This window comes from Bombina bombina, unplaced genomic scaffold, assembly GCF_027579735.1.
Source record: "Bombina bombina isolate aBomBom1 unplaced genomic scaffold, aBomBom1.pri scaffold_1031, whole genome shotgun sequence".
Taxonomy (NCBI): Eukaryota; Metazoa; Chordata; class Amphibia; order Anura; family Bombinatoridae; genus Bombina; species Bombina bombina.
Window position 1 is genome coordinate 59,914 of NW_026511152.1, and position 25,817 is coordinate 85,730.

At 34.7% G+C, this 25,817-nt stretch overlaps 1 protein-coding gene across 1 annotated transcript in view; it reads left to right on the forward strand.

Annotated features, from left to right (window-relative positions):
• The first annotated feature begins 9,779 nt into the window (after positions 1–9,779).
• LOC128643636 (guanylate-binding protein 7-like) overlaps positions 9,780–25,817 on the forward strand; it is a 36,166-nt gene continuing 20,128 nt past the window's right edge. Inside the window, exons 1-3 of the mRNA XM_053696468.1 lie at positions 9,780–9,972; positions 11,992–12,119; positions 13,434–13,543. Coding sequence (XP_053552443.1) covers positions 9,780–9,972; positions 11,992–12,119; positions 13,434–13,543 — 431 coding nt within the window. The remainder of the gene's footprint in view (positions 9,973–11,991; positions 12,120–13,433; positions 13,544–25,817) is intronic.

A 25,817-nucleotide genomic window follows, 5' to 3' on the forward strand; every position in this document is an offset into this window, starting at 1 on the left:
CTGTATCACTACGCCCCTCTACAGGTGTACGGCCCTTGTTGAATCTTGTGAATGGGCCTCTGGATCTTGTGTTGCCGCCACGATTAACCCTTTGGGTCCAGCGGTATACATTCCCTTGGGCATAATCTTGCTCATCATGGTAAAATGTAGAGCATTTTCTCTCTTCTAAGTTTTTTTTGTATTACAGTACAGACAAGTGATTAATATAAAAAACATGACAAGTGATGAATATAAAGGCATGATCGACAACATTAATAAATCTGTACTGAAATACAAAAAGAAATTGGAAAAGAGAAAACACTCTAAATTTTTTCGTGATGAGCAAGATTATGCCCAAGGGAATGTATACCGCTGGACCCAAAGGGTTAATCGTTGCGGGAACACAAGATCCAGAGGCCCGTTCACAAGAATCAATAAGCACCGTACACATGTAGAGGGGCGTAGTGATACAGAATCCTCTGCTTGTTTTTTAACGAAGACTCCAACGTGGACACAGGGGTGGAAGGAAACATCGTAAAACCCCAAATACAACAAGGGCCGAAGAAACCACGACAGGGTCGCAGTTTTGGACGTGACAGGAACCAGTGAATACACAGGACTATATGCCCATTAAGTTGCAAAGAACCGGAGAAGTCTTTCATGCTCGAGATTCATGGCATCTACAAATGTAAATCTAAATAAAATTACTACAATTAACTAAATCATTCCTATTTAAAACTAAATACTTACCTATAAAATAAACCCTAAGCTAGCTACAATATAACTAATAGTTACATTGTATCTAGCTTAGGGTTTATTTTTATTTTACAGGCAACTTTGTATTTATTTTAACAAAAGACAAATTTACCTGTAAAATAGAAACCTAACCTAAGTTACAATTACACCTAACACTACACTATAATAAAATTAATTACCTGCATTAAATTAAATTGATTATACAATAAAATAAAATAAATTAAGTACAAAAAAACTAACACTAAATTACAGAAAATAATAAAATAATTACAAGTTTTTAAAACTAATTAAACCTAATCTAATCCCCCTAATAAAATAAAAAAGCCCCCAAAATAAAAAGCCCTACCCTATACTAAATTACAAATAGCCCTTAAAAGGGCCTTTTGCGGGGTATTGCCCCAAAGTAATCAGCTCTTTCACCTGTAAAAAAAAGTACAATACCCCCCCAACATTAAAACCCACCACCCACACACCCAACCCTACTCTAAAATCCACCCAATCCCCCCTTAATAAAACCTAACACTAACCTCTTGAAGATCACCCTACCTTGAGAATTCTTCACCCAACCGGGCCAAAGTCCTCAACAAAGCCGGGCAAAGTGGTCCTCCAGACAGGCAGAAGTCTTCATCCAAGCCGGGCAGAAGTGGTCCTCCAGACGGGCAGAAGTCTTCATCCAGATGGCATCTTCTATCTTCATCCATCCGGTGGGGAGCAGGTCCATCTTCATGCCATCCGACGCGGAGCATCCATCTCGGCCGACGACTAACGATGAATGAAGGTTCCTTTAAATTATGTCATCCAAGATGGCGTCCCTTAAATTCCAATTGGCTGATAGAATTCTATCAGCCAATCGGAATTAAGGTAGGAAAAATTCTATTGGCTGATCTAATCAGCCAATAGGATTGAGCTTGCATTCTATTGACTGATTGGAACAGCCAATAGAATGCGAGCTCAATCCTATTGGCTGATTGGATTTCTAAATGCAGTAGGAGTCTTGACAGGAGAGAGTGTACCGCTCACTTTTTGGAAGACTCGTAATACCGGTGTTAGGAAAATCCCTTTGAAAAAATAGGATACACAATTGACGTAAGTGGATTTGCGGTATTTTTGGGTCGTGCCAAAAAAGTGAGCGGTACACATGTACCTGCAAGACTCGTAATACCAGCGGGCATTAAAAAGCAGCATTGGGACCTCTCAACGCTGCTTTTTAATGCTAACACAAGACTCGTAATCTAGGCGAAAGTTTTTTTTTAAAACAAATTTTGTTTTCCCAACTGAATACCCTACCCTCCACCCCCCCACCACCACCACAAAGTTCGCCAACATGGCTGCACTCCTTATCCAAATGCAAAGTATTACATTTTTTAATATTTCCCATCCATATTACGCAAGGAAGGAGAGGCTGTGAGCCGTTCAGCTGTCCTCCCCTTGCGCAATATGGATGTCTGAGAATTTTTTTTATATGGGCCGTGCAGAGACTGCCACCCAGTGGTTAAGTCTTTTAGTTTGCGGCCCATATCGCTCCCAAGAGGCTGCTATCTAAAAAGCCTCAGGAGCCTAGCCAATCGCCCAGCCAATCAGCGTTCGTGAGTGAAGTCATCAAAGTCTGGATGTCAGGCGGGAAGACACTAGGGAGAGGTGCATAAAGTGAGTCACTGAGTGAGACGACTCATGTGTGGTGTTGTGCGGTGATCCGATAGTCTCTGTCTCTGGCAGGTGCTGCCCTTTTTAGCCCTTAGGCACATAAGCCTGCCATTGGACCACCAACATGGCTGTTGGCTTGGAGCCTTGGACTACTTGCCAACCGCATAGCCAAGTTTGACAACCAGATTACTGAATATACCGTGCCGGCATACATAGTGCAGCAGCTGAGCTTCTTGGTGAGTTAGGTGGTTTTGTACGGTTAGGGAGAGATAGGGTGGGTCAGCACCAGTTACACTCAGCACAGGTGGCGGACACTGGAGGGGGTCGGGACCGGGTCGGGTGGAATGTGCAGGCACCGACTGGGGACAAGCACAAGCCTTGCTGCCTTAGCCTAGCCTAATAGCCTTACATTTTAAAAGGCATTAAAGCTATTAGGCTAGGCTAAGGCAGCAAGGCTTGGCTTAGCTTTTATGTCCCTTACCCCAACATGGAATATGGATGACTGACTGTCAGTCATCCATATTCCATGTTGGGGTAAGGAACATAAAAAGGTAATGTGTATGGTGTAATTTGGTTACTATTGAAAAAATGCATAGAACAGACAGAATTCTAATTAGTGAGCTGGATTTAATATGGGGTAGTGCAATATTTCAGAAAGCCTTAAAAAAACAAAAAACTTTTTAAAGAAAGTCAACAGTCACAATGACACTTGTCAATGAACTAGCATAGCATAAGCAATGTGTTTCATTCAAAGGAAGACTATTTTTTGGATGTAATCTACTACTTGATAAATTTATGTTAATTTCATAAGGTCAGTAACTGACCTTATGAAATTAATATCAAGTAGTAGATTCCTTCCAAAAACTAGTCTTCCTTTGATTGAAACACATTGCTTATGCTATGCTAGTTCTAAGCAAAACAGAATTGTCACTGTGCCTTTCTACAAAAAGTTTTTTTTTTTAAGGGTTTCTGGAACATTGCACCACCCCATATTAAATTCAGCTCACTGATTAGAATTATGTTCTATACATTTTTGTTCAGTAGTAAGGGGCTGTACATATTTCTTCTGAACTTTATGGCAACAATCTATAGCACATCAGGGACAAGGCACTGGCAGATAGTGACCGCAACTGTAACTGAAGCTTTCAATGTATTCTAGGAATTGAGTACTGGACTGGCAGTCTTAAAATATGGGTTACAAAGTAAAAACTGAAATCTGATATAAGCTGCTCTGCTGCTGATTCTCCAAGAGCTGTTGATTAAACTTTGCAGGCTATTTATCACAGAAAGTTATAGTTGTTTGGAAATGCATGTCAGTTCTCTATATTTATCTTAAATACAGATTTCACACGTTAGCCTTGTGATTTATGTCTGTGTACTTTGATGGGAATTTCTGCTAACTCCTGTCAGAAGAGTCATTTTAACACTCATCACAAAAACAACAAACATGGAAAGTGTTTAGGCTTTTTATTGAACTGGGATATATTCAGCAAAACACAACATTTTTCTTTTATGTTTCAGATAGAACATACAATATTAAAGACTTTTACATTTTACTTATTCTATTTGCTTTTTTTCTTTTAGTATCCTTTGAAAAGCATACCTAGGTAGGCTTAGGAGCAGCAATGCACTACTGGGAGCATATATGCCTCTTGTCATTGGCTCATTTAATATGCTCAGTTAGCACCCAGTTGTGCATTTCTGCATATCCTTCAACAAAGGATAATAAGAGAATGAAGCAACTTTATTAATAGCCTCACCAGCCTCTGACCTCACCGCACGTCACTGAAACACACTCGTTTTAAAAATGATATGGACACACTTGATTTAATACAAATAAAGAAAAATCTGATTTTCAAAGGTGCAGATAAGGGTGGTGCCCTTGTAGTCTTAAATAAAAAGGATTATATGGGAAATTGAGAGTCAGCTTAGGGATGTTTACGCAGCAATATCATATGATCCTACATTTAATATCAATAAAGAAATGAAATACATCATACAACAGGCTGTGAAAGAAGACATTATCTCTGAGGAATTAGGTGATTTTCTTTACAATGAACATTCAGTTAGACCAGTAATAAACTGCTTACCTAAAATTCACAAACACAAGGCTAAACCCCCTAGGAGGCCAATGTCTCTGGTTCTGGATCTATAGTCACCAACATTGCAATATTCTTAGATAGAATCCTACAACCATATTGTCAGTATATTTATAAGAATATTCAGTAGTGCTGTCCAGTTAATATACCAGCCTATGGCAGGGTTTTAACACAATATATTTAAATAATTATCCTTTAAAATAAACCCTCAATCAATATGCATCTACTAGGAACCATAAAATTAATATAAATACCTGAATTATTTTCTATGAACATATTGAAATATATTTGTAATACCAGAATATGAAACACTATTATACACGTTGAAAACAACTATTAAGATACGCTATACTTCTTATAAGGCTTACAAAAGTTAACCTTTAAAAACCAGCCTATTTACAAATAGCCTTTCATACAATTAACACAATGAGATTCCAAGTAATATACTCAGCTATTTACCCACACTTTAATCTAACACAATTCTAATTTAAAACATCAGAAATTGCACAGATAAGTTACTTAACCTACAAGATACAAATTTTACACTATACAGGACCGTGACTACCAGTTTTAAAATACAATTTATTTCTTTAAGTCTGCCAAACACAGCAACAATGAATGCTTATTTTAAATGTTTTGCATACAAAAAGGCAAGCTAAGAACTATTCAAAACTATGATATACTGTTTAAAAGTACAATTTGCTCTTTAAATCTATTTGTTACACCAAATCAATATCCAATATTACTTGATAGGTGTATTTTCACCTCAGAAAATACCACTAAGTATAATTTGCAGTCAATGAGAAGAATAGATCAGCTTTGCTTTGAGTAAATGGTATTTCATGCCCAACAAAAACCAGTTACAAGTTTAGCTCAGCAGAAATATGTATTTTCTCTATCTTGCATTAAGCTTATATAAGTTTTTCCTCACTGGTGATTTTGGAAACGCCCAAATGGAAACCTTGTCTTGGATTGGCCCTTAACGGAGCTGAACATGTTCACCATGGCAACGCATCTTTTGAACAGTTAATTCTCTTAATTGCTATACTGGGTTTTGGCCACTTGGGGGCAGTAGACATACAGACAAAACAGATTCACCTTTAACATTAATAAACATTTTTAACAACTTAATTATTCTAATAAAATGATTATTTAATCAGACCATAACTCTCTGCATCAATCACATAAAACAACCCGAATTATAGATGGGTAGTATCAGATCATTTTTCTGATTATTCTGATATCAAATATGTTATATTATTAACATTGTATTATATTAAAGTAACTTATATTGCTAATTATTAGCTTAAAATCCATTACAATTTTATTAGTATCCTGGCATTTATATACAAATAACAGCCTATCTTGAATTCAGTATTGTATTGTATTCCAACATGAATATACCATATTTCACGTTTCTAATAAATCTTGGAAGTATGAATCCTTTCTATGCAGATCTGAAATAAAAATAAGTGTTATTAGTTATTTCTTTTTAGGTCCACAAATATTCTTAAATAATACAGACATTTTATGCTTTCAAAAAATAAATAAATAAATAAATATATATATATATATATATATATATATATATATATATATACACATTTCTATTTCTAAAAGGTATTCATTTTCATTTATTCATTTTTTTTTTATACAGGGAATTGCAAATGCTAATTTGTCTGCTCTCAGTAATTTCATGTTTACACCATAGCATTTGTCTTTGCTGGCTAAGGTCTTCATTGCCCCTACCAACAGTCTTAGACATTTATGACTTTATTAACTGTATGGGGGTAAGGGATGCTCTGAAGTTTGCATTTTCAATTAAGGAGCAAATGGTTTTGTCGTGTCTCAAGCCACAAACTCTGTTCTCTCTCAAAATCACTTCCACAACATTCCTCTAAGTGACTGTTCTAAATTGAGCAGGTCAAATGTTTCATTGTCCCCACCTGTGTGTTCAGCATAAATTTAGATGCTAAGTGGGGGAGAACTCAACATGATTGAAATTAGTTTGTCTGAAAGAAATGAATCATTTTCTACTGACCAGCCAGATCTGAATAAATATATATATTTATTAACCTTAAAATATATGATTAAAATATATATTTATTAACCTTACATATACCTTGACATAAATATTAAAATATATATTTATTAACCTTACATATACCTTGACAATATGTGCTTAAGACATCTTCATATATTAAAGACACCTATGATTTTCTTGATAAGCTTAAATTGATTGATATACCAAGGAAGAAATTAATTTTATTTACACTTGACGTAAAAAGTTTGTATACATCAATAAAACATTCGAGTGATATAATGACAATAAATAAGATTCTTACATCAAATAAGAAATATACCACACAACAGACACTATTTTTTCTCAATCTCCTTAATATTGTACTCAGCTGTTATTCTTTTTTCAATAGAGACACTTTCTACATGCAAAATCAGGGTACGGCAATGGGATCCAATGTCGCCCCTCCATATGCCAATCTGTTCATGAGTAATTACGAAGAAACACATGTATACCAGAATCAACTTTTTAGACAGTATGGAATCACCTGGTGGCGATTTATAGATGCTATATTTGGCATATGGTATGGCGACAATGGATCCCTGCTTGCATTTGTGTATGACCATAATTAATCAATCAATGGCATTACCTTTACCCTGACATACAGTGAAGAGGAAATACATTTTTTGGATATAAGGGTGTATAATGACAAGGGCCTATTGAAAACTGACATTTATGTCAAACCAACTGACAAGTATAACACAATGGTTTTTGATGGTTTTCATTGTCCTTCTGTCCTCAAATCTATCCTCAAAAGTCAACTATTAAGGGTGAAAAGGTTGGTAACTGATGTGGATATATGTAATGAGAGGCTTGCAGAAATGAGTGCAGAAAAAGCTTGCAGAAAAAGAGGTTATCCAGACGGATTATTGCAAGACACAGGTAAATCTCAAAATTCTAATAAAATATCCAGAACTAAACAAAAAAACAGATTAGTCTTTGTTTCCCAATTTAATACAAGAAGCAGTCAAATTAATAGAATTTTGAGAAAACATTGGCATGTGCTACAATTTTGCCACCCGCAGATAAGTGATTTTTTTGAATATCCAATGCCAGCTTATAGAAGTGGTAGAAACCTCAAAGACAGACTTGTGAGAGCAGATGAAGGGAGTGATAAGCTTTGTATACAAAGTACTATTTGGAGTAAAAGAACAGGTTGTTACCCTTGTCTCAATTGTATTAATTGTAACTCCATGATTAAAAGTGACATTTTTTACCACCCACACACAGGAAAGAAATATCCTATACGCGAGTATATGACATGTAGGTCCACGTATGCAATATATATCATTAAATGCCCTATTTTACATTGGTCAAATGACCCGTGAATTACGTGAAAGAATTACTGAATACAACTCCAACATCAGACACAAAAATAAAGATGCCCCAGTTTCTGCACATATTTTGTAAAAAGGTTATAGTATAAGTCAGCTACGTTTCCAAATCATAGAACATGTAAAAACCCCTAGGGGAGGGGGCAATAGAGAGATGATATTAAATCAGAGAGAAACGTTTTAGATATATCATTTAGATACCATGTTCCCTATGGTTCTTAATCGTGACTATGATTGGTCAGTATTTTGGTAAATGTATAATTTTTGTGCTCATATTTTTGTTACCTATTAGCCTCGAAATATGTAACCGATACATTACTGTATTTTTAACATTCTTTTAAGGTTATTGTTGAAACAATCTGCAAGTTTTTTTGTATCCACTTTAATTCTGTTTACACGTTGTATGTATATGTATATATATATATATATATATATATATAAAAATACAATTATATATATATTATCCTATAACATAAAAGGCCAAGCGTGTTTGTCCGAAGCTGTCATACGCAGTAGAGACAGAACAAGGACAAACACACCTGGCCTTAGAGTCTACCTGATCTGTTTGCGGCACGGTGCGGGTGTAAGTGGGCGTGGCTGGACATGAGCAGTCGCGGCCGGACATGGCAGGGGCGGGGCTGGGCGCGGTCGCGCGCGTGAGAGAGAGGGGAGAGAGATAGAAAGAGAGGGGGAGAGAGCAAAGTAGATGGGAAAGAGCTCAAGAGAGGGTAAGAGAGAGCAAAAGAGAGAGGGAAGAGCAAAAGAGAGGGGAAAGAGCAAAAGAGAGGGGGGAGAAGAGCAAAGTAGAGGGAAGAGAGAGCAAAAGAGAGGGGGAGAGAGAGCAAAGAGATGGGGAGAGAGAGCAAAAGAGATGGGGAGAGATAAAATAAGAGGGGGAGAAAGAGAGCGAGCAAAAGAGAGGGGAAGAGAGAGAGCGCAAAAGAGAGGGGGAGAGAAAGCAAAAAAAGAGGGGGGATGGAGAGAAAGGAGGGGACAGAGAGAGGGGGAGAGAGAGAGCAAAAAAAGGGGGGAGAGGGGGGAGAGAGAGCAAAATAGAGGGGGGAGAGAGAGCAATAGAGAGGGGGAGAGAGACAGAGCAAAAGAGAGGGGGAGAGAGATGGGGGAGAGAGAGAGAGCAAAATAGAGGGATTGAGAGAGAGAGAGAGAGAGAGCAAAAAGAGGGACGGAAAGAAAGAGCAAAAGAGAGGGATGGAGAGAGAGAGCAAAAGAGAGGGGAGAGAGACAGAACAAAAGAGAGTGGGGAGAGAGAGCGCAAAAGAGAGGGGGAGAAGAAGAGCAAAAGAGAGGGGGGAGAGAGCGCAAAAGAGAGGGGGAGAGAAAGAGCGCAAAAGAGAGGGGAGAGAGAGAGCGCAAAAGAGAGGGTGAGAGAGAGTGCAAAAGAGAGGGGGAGAAAGAGCACAAAAGAGAGGGGGAGAGAGAGCACAAAAGAGAAGGGGAGAGAGAGAGCAAAAGAGAGGGGGAGGGAGAGAGAGCAAGGGGTGGAACCGCTGTACTGCAAAAATGTGAACGGGCTTTAGGACTAGTATATACTGTACGTATATATATTTATATATTCTAAACATATTAAGATGTGATATATTTTGTCACCCCTATGTGGTGCATGAGCATAATGTTTTTGGCACCTTGCACAAATCATTTAAATAGTATGATAATATGAACTGTGTGTTAGCATGAATAAGGGTTTATTGTCAACCTGAAACGTTGCTGTTTTCTTGGGAATCCCCCACACTTGTAATAAAGTCCACTTTGTTTCCCTGGATCATTGGAGTATTTGTTGTTAATGTAGGCTTGGTAAGCCTTCTCTAAGCAAAGTGTGTTGTGCTGTATTTTTTTCAGTAATTCTGCTAATACAGGTGTACAGGAATAATGGCGCTGAACGTAAAGATGGGAGGTCCGGTCTGTCTAATTATGAACTCCACAGATGGGAAGTTAGAGGTGAACTCAGATGCTCTGGAGATCTTGTCTGGAATCTCTCAGCCAGTAGTGGTTGTGGCTGTTGTGGGCTTGTACCGGACAGGAAAATCATACCTGATGAATAAGCTGGCTGGGGTGAATAGAGGTCAGTGAGGTGACATTTTTATATGTCATATGTACATTGTTATATGTTCCTTGTTATATGTGATATGTTCCTTGTTATATGTGATATGTTCCTTGTTATATGTGATATGTTCCTTCTTATATATTATATGTGCATTGTTATATGTCATATGTGCATTGTTATATGTTCCTTGTTATATGTGATATGTTCCTTCTTATATGTTATATGTGCATTGTAATATGTCATATGTGCATTGTAATATGTCATATGTGCATTGTTATATGTCATATGTGCATTGCAATTTGTTATATGTGCATTGTTATATGTTATATGTGCATTGTTATATGTTTTATGTGCATTGTTATATGTTATATGTGCATTGTTATATGTTCCTTGTTATATGTGATATCTTCCATCTTATATGTCATATGTGCATTGTTATATGTTATATTTTAAATGTGATATGTACCTTGTTATATGTTCCTTGTTATATGTACCTTGTTATCTATGATATGCACCTTATTATATATTATATGTACATTGTTATCTATTATATGTACATTGTTATATATTATATGTGCATTGTTATATATTATATGTACAGTGCTATATGTTATATGTACATTGTTATCTATTATATGTACATTGTTATATGATGTATGTACCTTGTTATATATTATATGTATATTGTTATATATTATATGTATATTGTTATATATTATATGTATATTGTTATATATTATATGTACATTATTTTATGTTATATGTACATTGTTATATGGTATATGTATATTGTTATATATTATATGTACATTGTTATATATTATATGTACATTGTTATATGTTATATGTACATTGTTATATGTTATATGTACATTGTTATATGTACCTTGTTATATATTATATGTATATTGTTATATATTATATGTATATTGTTATATGTTATATGTACATTATTATATGTACATTGTTATATGTACATTGTTATATGGTATATGTATATTGTTATATGTTATATGTTATATGTACATTGTTATATATTATATGTACATTGTTATATGTTATATGTACATTGTTATATGTTAAATGTTCATTGTTATATGTTAAATGTTCATTGTTATATGTTATATGTACATTGTTATATATTAAATGTTCATTGTTATATGTACATTGTTATATGTACATTGTTATATGTTATATGTACCGTGTTATATGCCATATGTACATTGTTATATGTTATATATACATTGTTATATGTTATATGTACATTGTTATATGTTATATGTACATTGTTATATGTTATATGTACCTTGTTATATGTAACTTGTTATATGTACATTTCTATATATTGTTATATGTACATTGTTATATGTTATATGTACATTGTTATATGTTATATGTTATATGTATATTGTTACATGTTATATGTACATTGTTATATGAACATTGTTATATGTTATATGTACATTGTTATATGTTATATATACATTGTTATGTTATATGTACATTGTTATATGTTATATGTACCTTGTTATATGTTATATGTAACTTGTTATATGTACATTTCTATATGTTATATGTACATTGTTATATGTTAATGTTATATGTACATTGTTATATGTTATATGTATATTGTTATATGTACATTGTTATATGTACATTGTTATATGTTATATGTACATTGTTATATGTTATATGTATATTGTTATATGTTATATGTACATTGTTATAAGTTATAAGTACATTGTTATATGTTATATGTATATTGTTATATGTTATATGTACATTGCTATATGTTATATGTACATTGTTATACATTATATGTACATTGTTATATATTATATGTACATTGCTATGTGTTGTATGTACCTTGTTGTATGTTATATGTACATTGCTATATGTTATATGTATATTGTTATATATTATACGTACATTGCTCTATGCTGTATGTACCTTGTTATACATTATATGTACATGGCTTTATGTTATATTTACAATTGTCTGAGGTTGCTGATGACTGTGTGTGTTTTGTATTTTCAGGCTTTGATTTAGGAGCTACCATAGAGGCTAAGACAAAAGGTATCTGGATGTGGTGTGTTCCTCACCCGACTAAAGCGAATTGCACGCTAGTACTGTTGGATACGGAGGGATTAGGAGATGTGGAAAAGGTGAGAATGTTCCTATAAAAACATTAGATTTATCTACTTAGAATGATATTGCTCAGGAGGGTGCACGTATCTTTAGAATTCTATGACACAACGTTTTCCAACATTGCTTTTAGCACTATTATACATTGTTGCAAACACTAGTAGCTAGAGTACTAAAGACACGTGTACGCTCCTGAGCCCTATGCACCTACCTAGATTAAATCTTCAACAAAAGATACAGAAAGAACTAAATAATTTGATAATTAAAGAACATTGGAAAGTTGTTAAAAATTGCTGCTCTGTCTAAACCATGAAAGTTTAACTTTGACTGTCCTTTGATTTTTTCTTGAAATAGATCACCAGGGGTCTATAAGAAAACACATCTGGAGCAGATTTTCTCAAAGCTCTGTACAATATTTGATTTGTTATAGGGACATTAATGTTAATATTTTTATAACTAAAAAAGCAAACGGTTGAAAGGTATTTAAAATTGTTAATATTTTAGGAAACTTTTCAAGGTTTTGTTATTCCATTGCAGTCAAAGGATAAACCTCTTGAACAAACTATTAAACATGATTCTTTGCATCCTTTGCTGTGGACAATTATAAATTATCTTGTTCACTAATCAAAGCAATCACTCTGTAGCATGTAACAAGATCAGTGAATTTGTCAGGATAAGTAAGTATACTGAATGTATTCCAGACTTTCTATGGAGCAATTGATAATAAACAATTTGCAGAGGTGAATCACAGGGAAAACAGGAAAAGGGAAAACAAATGCACTGTTTTTGCTACACTTAATTATGAGGTTTTTTTTAATGATTCATTTTGAGTTCAATTCACCTTTAATCCCAGAGGATCTATCCACAACCTTATTAATTAGTATAAAATAGTTAATTGTCTCACTCATTAAACACCTTGTTTGCTTAAAGTAGAAGTACTATCAATATGTTTCAGATATGTCTGTACATAGCAAAGGTCAAGAACTTTTTGATAAAATACTTAGGGAACGTTGATTTATTCTGCCTGCCCTGTTTGTAGGAGGAACTTCAACTGCTAAAATGTAATATTGCACAAGTTATCTCTTGTGTATTCCCATGTGTCGCTCACATGCAACCAATTGCAAGCTTGTTTACAATAATAAGATTGGCATGTGCCAGTTAATGATATATGAGTTTACCATGTTATGACTACTAGGTACACTGTGCGCATAATGCCCAGCTCTGAAATTATTAGCTACAATACACACTACAAACCTTTTACACTTGCTATATAAGTTAAAATATTATGTGATCTCATTATATATCATTTAAAACAAGGCACATTTATTTTTTAGGGTGACAAGAAAAACGACATCTGGATTTTCTGCTTAGCTTTGCTGTTGAGCAGTGCACTGGTTTATAACAGTATGGGAACAATTGATCAAGATGCTCTTGATAAATTACAGTATCCTTTTGTATTGAACAAACAAATTAGTGTGAGTGAGTATAATGTTACTGAGTTACATATACATATAGTGTGAGTGAGTATAATGTTACTGAGCTACATATACATATAGTGTGAGTGAGTATAATGTTACTGAGTTACATATACATATAGTGTGAGTGAGTATAATGTTACTGAGTTACATATACATATAGTGTGAGTGAGTATAATGTTACTGAGCTACATATACATATAGTGTGAGTGAGTATAATGTTACTGAGTTACATATACATATAGTGTGAGTGAGTATAATGTTACTGAGTTACATATACATATAGTGTGAGTGAGTATAATGTTACTGAGCTACATATACATATAGTGTGAGTGAGTATAATGTTACTGAGTTACATATACATATAGTGTGAGTGAGTATAATGTTACTGAGTTACATATACGTATAGTGTGAGTGAGTATAATGTTACTGAGCTACATATACATATAGTGTGAGTGAGTATAATGTTACTGAGCTACATATACATATAGTGTGAGTAAGTATAATGTTACTGAGCTACATATACATATAGTGTGAGTGAGTATAATGTTACTGAGTTACATATACATATAGTGTGAGTGAGTATAATGTTACTGAGCTACATATACATATAGTGTGAGTGAGTATAATGTTACTGAGTTACATATACATATAGTGTGAGTGAGTATAATGTTACTGAGTTACATATACATATAGTGTGAGTGAGTATAATGTTACTGAGTTACATATACATATAGTGTGAGTGAGTATAATGTTACTGAGTTACATATACATATAGTGTGAGTGAGTATAATGTTACTGAGTTACATATACATATAGTGTGAGTGAGTATAATGTTACTGAGCTACATATACATATAGTGTGAGTGAGTATAATGTTACTGAGTTACATATACATATAGTGTGAGTGAGTATAATGTTACCGAGTTACATATACATATAGTGTGAGTGAGTATAATGTTACTGAGTTACATATACATATAGTGTGAGTGAGTATATTGTTACTGAGTTACATATACATATAGTGTGAGTGAGTATAATGTTACTGAGTTACATATACATATAGTGTGAGTGAGTATAATGTTACTGAGCTACATATACATATAGTGTGAGTGAGTATAATGTTACATATAGTGTGAGTGAGTATAATGTTACTGAGTTACATATACATATAGTGTGAGTGAGTATAATGTTACTGAGCTACATATACATATAGTGTGAGTGAGTATAATGTTACTGAGTTACATATACATATAGTGTGAGTGAGTATAATGTTACCGAGCTACATATACATATAGTGTGAGTGAGTATAATGTTACTGAGCTACATATACGTATAGTGTTAGTGAGTATAATGTTACTGAGTTACATATACATATAGTGTGAGTGAGTATAATGTTACTGAGTTACATATACATATAGTGTGAGTGAGTATAATGTTACTGAGCTACATATACATATAGTGTGAGTGAGTATAATGTTACTGAGTTACATATACATATAGTGTGAGTGAGTATAATGTTACTGAGCTACATATACATATAGTGTGAGTGAGTATAATGTTACTGAGTTACATATACATATAGTGTGAGTGAGTACAATGTTACTGAGCTACATATACATATAGTGTGAGTAAGTATAATGTTACTGAGCTACATATTCATATAGTGTGAGTGAGTATAATGTTACTGAGCTACATATACATATAGTGTGAGTGAGTATAATGCTACTGAGTTACATATACATATAGTGTGAGTGAGTATAATGTTACTGAGCTACATATACATATAGTGTGAGTGAGTATATTGTTACTGAGCTACATATACATATAGTGTGAGTGAGTATAATGTTACTGAGCTACATATACATATAGTGTGAGTGAGTATAATGTTACTGAGCTACATATACATATAGTGTGAGTATAATGTTACTGAGCTACATATACATATAGTGTGAGTGAGTATAATATTACTGAGCTACATATACATATAGTGTGAGTATAATGTTACTGAGCTACATATACATATAGTGTGAGTGAGTATAATGCTACTGAGTTACATATACATATAGTGTGAGTGAGTATAATGTTAGTGAGTTACATATACATATAGTGTGAGTGAGTATAATGTTACTGAGTTACATATACATATATTGTGTGTGAGTATAATGTTACTGAGCTACATATACCTATAGTGTGAGTGAGTATAATGCTACTGAGTTACATATACATATAGTGTGAGTATAATGATGTTACTGAGCTACATATACATATAGTGTGAGTGAGTATAATGTTACTGAGCTACATATACATATAGTGTGAGTGAGTTTAATGTTACTGAGTTACATATACATATAGTGTGAGTGAGTATAATGTTACTGAGTTACATATACATATAGTGTGAGTGAGTATAATGTTACTGAGCTACATATACATATAGTGTGAGTGAGTATAATGATGTTACTGAGCTACATATACATATAGTGTGAGTGAGTATAATGTTACTGAGTTACATATACATATAGTGTGAGTGAGTATAATGTTACTGAGTTACATATACATATAGTGTGAGTGAGTATAATGTTACTGAGCTACATATACATATAGTGTGAGTGAGTATAATGTTACTGAGCTACATATTCATATAGTGTGAGTGAGTATAATGTTACTGAGTTACATATACATATAGTGTGAGTGAGTATAATGTTACTGAGCTACATATACGTATAGTGTGAGTGAGTATAATGATGTTACTGAGCTACATATACATATAGTGTGAGTGAGTATAATGTTACTGAGCTACATATACATATAGTGTGAGTGAGTATAATGATGTTACTGAGCTACATATACATATAGTGTGAGTGAGTATAATGTTACTGAACTACATATACATATAGTGTGAGTGAGTATAATGCTACTGAGTTACATATACATATAGTGTGAGTGAGTATAATGTTACTGAGCTACATATACATATAGTGTGAGTGAGTATAATGTTACTGAGTTACATATACATATAGTGTGAGTGAGTATAATGTTACTGAGCTACATATACATATAGTGTGAGTGAGTATATTGTTACTGAGCTACATATACATATAGTGTGAGTATAATGTTACTGAGCTACATATACATATAGTGTGATTATAATGTTACTGAGCTATATATACATATAGTGTGAGTATAATGTTACTGAGCTACATATACATATAGTGTGAGTGAGTATAATGTTACTGAGCTACATATACATATAGTGTGAGTGAGTATAATGCTACTGAGCTACATATACATATAGTGTGAGTGAGTATAATGTTAGTGAGTTACATATACATATAGTGTGAGTGAGTATAATGCTACTGAGTTACATATACATATAGTGTGAGGAGTATAATGTTACTGAGTTACATATACATATATTGTGTGTGAGTATAATGTTTTTTTTTTTTTTTTTTAAATCAATTTTATTGAGAATCCATCAAATTACAAAAGAAAGAAAAAGAGAAAATCTCATGATCAAGCAACACGGGACAAATAAGGAAAGTAGAAAAAAAAAAAAAAAAGTAACATGTCATATACATAGTACCTTCTCATACCGACAAAAAAACCAAAAACAAATAACAACATCTTTTCACGTGAATTATACAATATTTAAGCAAACATAACATGTTTCCTACTCGACTTATCCCAAACAATGGATTCTTATTATTCCTGCTTTTTTAAAACCCTTCCCTTCCTTTGTCCCATATAATCTCCAAAAATAAATCTTAGTATCTGTGTACAGTGCTTCTTTAAAAAAGGGGCACTCAGAGCTACAGAAGAAAAAAAAAAAAAGAAAAAAGAGAAGAAAAAAAAAAAAAAAAAAAAATCGTAACCATCGTGGCAAACCGATTCCTCCCTCCCAGACTTTTATAACCAAGAATGAGGCAGAACTTCCTCTACAATCAGCGTGATCAAAAGAGGCATGCTCCTTAATGGAGCAATAAACTGCCTCTGAGTTTCACATGGCCATGATAAGATTATATCTTTCCATTTATCAAAAAACCTTCTAAACTGTTTTTCATCCGCACACGTTAAACCTAGTCTTTCTATTATCATCTGTAATTTCATGCTGCTAGTAAACTCTCCCAACCTAGGGGGACCTGGTGATCTCCAGCTCCTAAAAATTAAATTACGAGCGGCCAAAATGGCCGTGTTTATGAATAGCCTCTTCCCTATTGGTCTGAAATCTTTCCTCAAAAAAAATACATCACTTGGGAGAATATCAACCCTTTCCGGCAAAAATCTGTTTAACCAGTATTGCACTTTACCCCAGAATTGCCGGATCTTCGGGCATTCCCAGAGGCAGTGTTTTAATCCCGCCTTCTCAAGATTACATTTTGAACAGTTCTCTTTTTGCCCTCCCTGACGCCATTTGGCTATTCTATAGGGTGTAAGATAAAAGTTGTTCATTAATTTAAACTGGGATTCCCTCCAGCTCACTAATGATGTTGCTTCTCTGGCCCGCTTAAAGCTCTGTATAATTTCCTCCCTTTGTATTGTTCCAAAGTTCCTTAATAATTTCTCTTTTAAATTGTCCAGATGAATTTCCCCTGACACTGCCTGTATTCCCTGGTACCAATAAGATAAAGCATGTTTCCCTGCCTTATATAGTTTAAACCCAGATTCAATTCCTGGATCCCAGACCAATCTATGCTTCCGTAGCATTTCTGAGAGAAAACTTCTGACTTGCAAATATGCAAAAAAATTATTTGCTGGTAAGTAAAAATTCCTTGCTATAACCTCGTAGGTTTGTATTATCCCCCCATCCTCTGACATTATCTGAGAGAAATACACTATCCCTTTTTGTCTCCAGTTTTTAAATACCGCGTTGTGTAACCCCGATGTAAAGTCTGGAGTCCCTGAGATAGGCAGGTATTTTGACAATTGAAAGTCTTGACCTCTAAGAGTGCAATATTTTTGCCACGCCTGTACCACACTAGAAAACGTGATTAAATTACTTATTTTACTTGGTAATCTACGGTGTGGATGGTGTAGAATTGCCTTAAGATCAAAAGGAGCTACTAATACAGACTCTATCTCGTAGTAAGTAACATAATTTGCCTCCACAATCCAATCTATCCCGAATTTAACAAGTGCGGCAATATTATAATGACTAATACTGGGCAGTGCGAGGCCACCATATTTTTTACTTTGAGTGAGTTTCTCAATAGCTATTCTGGGTCTCTTCTTCCCCCATATAAAACTATTACATGCTTTTTTATACTTGCCCATATCCTGTTTAGAGATGAGAAATGGTAAGTTCTGCATCAAAAACAATAACTGAGGGAATACTATTATTTTTATCAGCATAATTTTTGCCGAAAGGGATAAATAATATATATTCCATCTTTCTAGTCTCTCTTGTAGATTATTAAAAAATTCACTGTAATTTAAGTGATACCATTCTTTGGAATTTTTACTAATTTTAATACCTAGGTAATTAATATAATCCACTTCTCTGAATGTATCTTGAGAATAACTTTGCCTTGTTTTCTTGATCCAAAGTAACTCCGATTTTTTAGAGTTAATTCTGTATCCCGAGAATTGACTAAAGCTCTTAATAATTCCCAGACACTTCGGGATACTTACATTAGTGTCTTGGAGAAATAAAACAATGTCATCCGCATAAAGGGAAATAGTTACCCTCTGGCCCCCCAGCGGAACTCCACGTATTTCTTGTCTTAACAAGGCAGCTAGTGGTTCAAGAGCAATGTCGAATAGTAGTGGTGATAGTGGGCAACCCTGCCTCGTCCCTCTCTGTAATGTAATATGATTAGATAATTCTTCATTTACTAAGAGTTGCGATCTAGGATTACTGTAAATTTTACTAATTACATTTGCTATATTCCCTTCTAAACCAAATTTGTTAAGAGCGGTAAATAAATGGTCCCATACGATTGCATCAAATGCTTTTTCTGCATCGATGGATAAAATAGCTAAATCGTTTACACTATCTTTATTAGCATCAAGGTTTCTATTATAAAAATGATCTACCATAACTAGAACCCTGCGCATATTACGCACCGGATTCCTCCCAGGTATAAAACCTGTTTGATCCGTATGTATCAAATCCCCCATTACTCTTTTTAATCTATCAGCTAAGATTGACGTGAAGATTTTATAATCTAGGTTTAACAGTGATATGGGGCGATATGACCCCATCTCTTCCGGATTTTTACCCTTTTTATAAATTAGGGAAACTATTGAATCTGTAAAATAAGGTGAATCAATTTTATTATGCAAAAAATAACTATTATACAACCTGGCTAATATTCCGGATATCTCTTCCTTTAGTATTTTGTAGAATTCCGCTGGGAGGCCATCGGGACCTGGGGCTTTATTTACTTTGGTTTTCTCTATCGTTTTCTTAATTTCTTCTTCAGTGATTCCTTGGTTAATGAGATGAAGTGCTTCACTGGCTATTCTCGGCATTTTAACTGCTTCCCAAAATTTGGCTTTCTCCCTCTGGTCAATTTCTTCTCTAGAATATAATTTTTGGTAAAACCTGAAAAAAGCCTCCCGTATTTCAGATGATTGTATAAAGGTTGTAGAACCCTCCTTAATTGAGGGAATTATGTTTCTTTTTTTCCTAAATTTAATAACCTTTGCTAGATATTTAGCTGAGATACCCTGATACCCCTGGCAAAATGCTCTAGTTTTCATATCTTCTCGTGCCCAAGATTCTTTTAAGTATAGTTCCCTCTCACTTTTCGCTTGACTATACTTTTTCCATGTCTCTGCCTTGGGATCCCTAATATAATTGCCGTAGGATTTTTTAAGTTGGTTAGCTAACTGTGTCTCTCTATACCTCCACTTATGTTTTCTTTCTATCATATACGCTTTAATCTCCCCTCTTAAAGCCGCCTTCCCTGCTTCGCAAAAAAATTCTATTTTGGGTATATATGCCTTATTAAACGTATAATACTCTTTCCATCTCTCCGAGAGCCATACATGGAACTTCTCATCAAATATCATATATTTAGGGAAAAAAAAAGAATTCATACTTCCACTATTCCTCTTCATCTTACTTTCTACTTTTAAAGTAATTATAGCATGATCAGATATTAATATTTCTGATATCTGTGATACAAGATCGCAAGCAAGTATACTTTCCTCAACCAAAAACATATCTATACGTGAGAAGTTTTTGTAGCCCTTTGATTCACAAGAAAAACTACGTTCATCGGGATGTTGTAATCGCCAAACATCTTTTAATTTAAGTTTTTTGGCAAATTCTCTTAACACTTTTGCCTCCCTCAGGTGCTGCTTATTAGCCTTGAAATGGAACCTATCTAACAGTGGATACATTGTTGCATTTAAATCACCAGCCAGAATTATGTTTTGACCCAGATAGGGTATCAGCTTATTCACCATTTTGGCCCAGAAACCACAATCAAATCCATTAGGACCATAGATCGTACAGAGTGTCCACACTCTCTGTTCAATTTCTACTTGCATAATTATGAATCTCCCTGAGGGATCTATCTCTGACCCAATGAGTTTATAGACTAAATTTTTGTTAAATAAAATGGCCACACCACATTTCCTACTGTTGCAGGGAGTTGCAAATATTTCGGAGACCCAGTTAACCTTTAATTTAGCTATCTCTGTTTCTCTTAAATGCAGCTCTTGTAAAAATATAATATCAGCATGATGTCGTTTAAGTAATTTAAAAATATTTTTCCTTTTAATGGGGGAGGTAATGCCTCCAACATTCCACGAGGCAAAATTCAACATTTAATAATTAAAATGAGTTTACTAAAACTTTTGCTTCCTAATATTCTACCGTCTAAGGAGGGTGGAACCACGCCTGCCACGATGAGGGGAAGAGAAGAAAAAAAAAAAAAAAAGAGAGAAAGAAAGAGAAAAAAAAAAAAAGGGGGGGGAGATAAACCAGAACACATACATAAGTATATCTACTGGCATAAAAAATCTGTGTTGGCCAAATCACTCTATTTACCTTGTGTCCTTAGACACCTCTATACCCTTCTCTGTGCAATATCTTCCAGCTTCTAAAGCTGACTTTAGAAGGACGCTGTCACCTTCCGGGTTTGTAATTATGATTATTGCAGGATATCTTAATGCAGCTTTTACGCCTGCTTTTATCAGACTCGTGCAGAAAGGTGCCATCTTCCTTCTTTTAGAAGAAGTTTCCACAGAGAAGTCTTGAAATAAAAACACCTGCTTGGTGCCTACTTTGAAAACCTTGATTTTCCTATACTGTCTCATTATGGTCACCTTATCCTGAAAATCCAAATACTTTATCAAAACCATTCTTGGACGTATAGACCCATCTGCGTGTTTGTTAATATTCCCAACTCTGTGAGCCCTCTCTACTCTAATCTTATCAGAAGTCACCTGCATCCCCAACAAGGCAGGTAAGGTCACTGAGCCAAATAACATTAGATCCTCAAAGTCTGGACTTTCCGGCAATCCCACTATGCGGATATTATTCCTGCGGGATCTATCCTCTAAATCATCAATTTTCAATTGCATTAATTTGATCTTTTCCTCATAGTTTAACCAGTTTGCTTCATGTGTGCTAAATCTATCCTCCAGGTCGGAGACTCTATCTTCCACCTCAGATAATCTATTGGAAAAAGCTCTAACTTCTGCTGAAAGCGTAACAATCTCTTTTTTGATAGAGTCAAATTGCGGTAGTATTAGCTCTGCTAATTGATTATTCGATAGCTGTTTTTCTGTAGTATCTGTGAAGGCCTCCATTGATCCCTCTAATACTGTCTCTTGCACCTTGGTTTTTTTGTCTCTCTTTGCCGGCATGGCTGGAGACCTTGTTTTTAGGTTAGGTATATATTTTTCCATAAGTATAGCTATGTGTACATGTGTACAAAAAACAGTTCCAGTTTAACTCACTTAACCGGATCTCATATATATATATATACTAATGCGAGAAGGGGGAAAAAAAAAAAAAAAAAAGTGCCTATTGTTAAGTGCAACTTGATCTGAGTGTGTTTTAAAAATAATGTGTCCTTATAAATACAGACTGCTCCAGAACAATGCTATAAACCTTGTGAAGGACTATGTCCAGAAAGTGATGTAATCGTGAGAAAAAAACAAAAAAAAACAAAAAAAAAAAACAAAGATGTGGTGAAGAAAAACAACACCTAGCTGTGCTGATATACTCTGTGCACAAAAACCCGTTAACCACTTCTCAAGTCGGGACCCCCCTGACTGGATGTATCGCCTAGTAATCTAACAATTAACCTAACTGTGTTTTAAGAATAGTGTGTCCTTTTAATAAGAAATTAGACCAAAACAGTGTTTTATAGCTTGTGGTGAACTCTGTCCAGAAAGTGATGTAACTCGTGTAAAAAAAAAAAGTGAAAAAAGAGAAGAATCAACTTCTGATTGTGCTAATGTGTTCTAAGCAACGTATCCCTTCCCCCACATATGATCCTTTGGTCTCACTTCCTACTGCCACTTATTATTGTAGCAATACTATCTGTTCAATTACCCTTCCTTCTCTCGAACCACACAAGAAATGCTTAACTACAGGCAGTAGAGAAATACTTAGCTACAGGCAGTATAGAATACCTTGTACGATTTCACAATATTATTTGTTATTACTGTATTGCCCGTTGGGCACTCTGTGCGTAGGAATAATGGTTACTGCTTTCCAAAATCGCTGGATCAATTGCCCAACATCTTAGTTAATAACAAAAAAAAAAAAAAAATATAACATATAATAACATCAAAATTTTTTTTTTTTTTTGAAGATCACTTAGTATTCTTCTAACTGATTAATATGCCACTCAAAAAAACAGGAAATACTGCCCCGCTTCTTGTATCAATCTGGAGCAAATTACTAATGGTAATTCCCCAGTCAGCGTCGTTCTCAATTCTATCTCTAACAGCTAACTTAATAAAAGCTACATCTGATATACACAAAAAGTTTTAAGTCAATGCTTATATCACACTCTATCCAGCACAGTTTTTCTGCTATTAAAGGTTCCTTAGAGCGTAGTTATTTGATTATGTCAGTCCAATTTAGTAGATACAATATTCCTCTTCCTTAGCCTTTCTGAGTGGAATTACTCCTTGCCACAAAAGATTTTCAGGGTTGCAGCCTGTTTTCCTGTACCACAGCATACCCTTAAAAGTTTATTCAGCCAATACAAGCTGCAATTCTGCTTTTAGAAGCTTGTTAACTTTAAGGCACATTTAATTATCATAGACCAGTACAGTTAATGAGGTATTTCCATTTCTTATCCTTTCTGTACACCTTTTGCTCCTAGCAGAAAAAGTTTTCAGGATTACAGTTTATTATCGCACAACACAGCTCCCCCTTTAAGATTTTGTTCATCCGTGATATACTGAAGTTTTTTTTTATTTGTCTCCGGTCCCTTATACCGGCTGCTTTACAAGCCAAGACAGACGAATACAGTTATGGCCCCTTACACAGACACACCAAACAGACCGCCAGCATCTTAGTACAAACAATACTTGCGCTTCTCTGGTGAAATTCGTTCAGCGTTCCAGGCCGCTGTTCCGAGACACCCCTCACTGCTACACGACCTCCTCGGCTGCAGTCAGGACACCTCCCATCCACGCCGGGTACTGTGAGCAAGTGCCGGTCTCTGCTAGTTTGAATGTGGTCAGCGTCAAGCTTTTCGTCGCTACCAGGGCGACTATCCCCTTTACAGCAATCACTAGGCAAGCTGCGGTCTGTCGTCTGGGATAACTTTCAGAGCACTGCAATGTGTGTCTCTGGCCGGGACCTACCGGCCTCTTCTTCGGTAAATGTAGACTTCCCCTTCAGATGGAGCTGTGTCTCCCCAGGCAGGGCTCTCACCCCCAGCAATAGGAGCAATTTTGGTGGGGTATGATAGTAAAAACGGCTCCCTCTCACAGAGCTCTAGCGTGCACGTCTTCCTCACGCTCCTCCCACAGGAAGTCCAAATGTATCGTGAGTATAATGTTACTGAGCTACATATACATATAGTGTGAGTGAGTATAATGATGTTACTGAGCTACATATACATATAGTGTGAGTGAGTATAATGTTACTGAGCTACATATACATATAGTGTGAGTGAGTATAATGTTACTGAGTTACATATACATATAGTGTGAGTGAGTATAATGATGTTACTGAGCTACATATACATATAGTGTGAGTGAGTATAATGTTACTGAGTTACATATACATATAGTGTGAGTGAGTATAATGTTACTGAGTTACATATACATATAGTGTGAGTGAGTATAATGTTACTGAGTTACATATACATATAGTGTGAGTGAGTATAATGTTACTGAGTTACATATACATATAGTGTGAGTGAGTATAATGTTACTGAGTTACATATACATATAGTGTGAGTGAGTATAATGTTACTGAGTTACATATACATATAGTGTGAGTGAGTATAATGTTACTGAGTTACATATACATATAGTGTGAGTGAGTATAATGTTACTGAGCTACATATACATATAGTGTGAGTGAGTATAATGATGTTACTGAGCTACATATACATATAGTGTGAGTGAGTATAATGTTACTGAGTTACATATACATATAGTGTGAGTGAGTATAATGATGTTACTGAGCTACATATACATATAGTGTGAGTGAGTATAATGTTACTGAGCTACATATACATATAGTGTGAGTGAGTATAATGTTACCGAGTTACATATACATATAGTGTGAGTGAGTATAATGTTACCGAGTTACATATACATATAGTGTGAGTGAGTATAATGTTACTGAGCTACATATACATATAGTGTGAGTGAGTATAATGTTACTGAGTTACATATACATATAGTGTGAGTGAGTATAATGTTACTGAGTTACATATACATATAGTGTGAGTGAGTATAATGTTACTGAGCTACATATACATATAGTGTGAGTGAGTATAATGTTACTGAGTTACATATACATATAGTGTGAGTGAGTATAATGTTACTGAGCTACATATACATATAGTGTGAGTGAGTATAATGTTACTGAGTTACATATACATATAGTGTGAGTGAGTATAATGTTACTGAGTTACATATACATATAGTGTGAGTGAGTATAATGTTACTGAGCTACATATACATATAGTGTGAGTGAGTATAATGTTACTGAGCTACATATACATATAGTGTGAGTGAGTATAATGTTACTGAGCTACATATACATATAGTGTGAGTGAGTATAATGTTACTGAGCTACATATACATATAG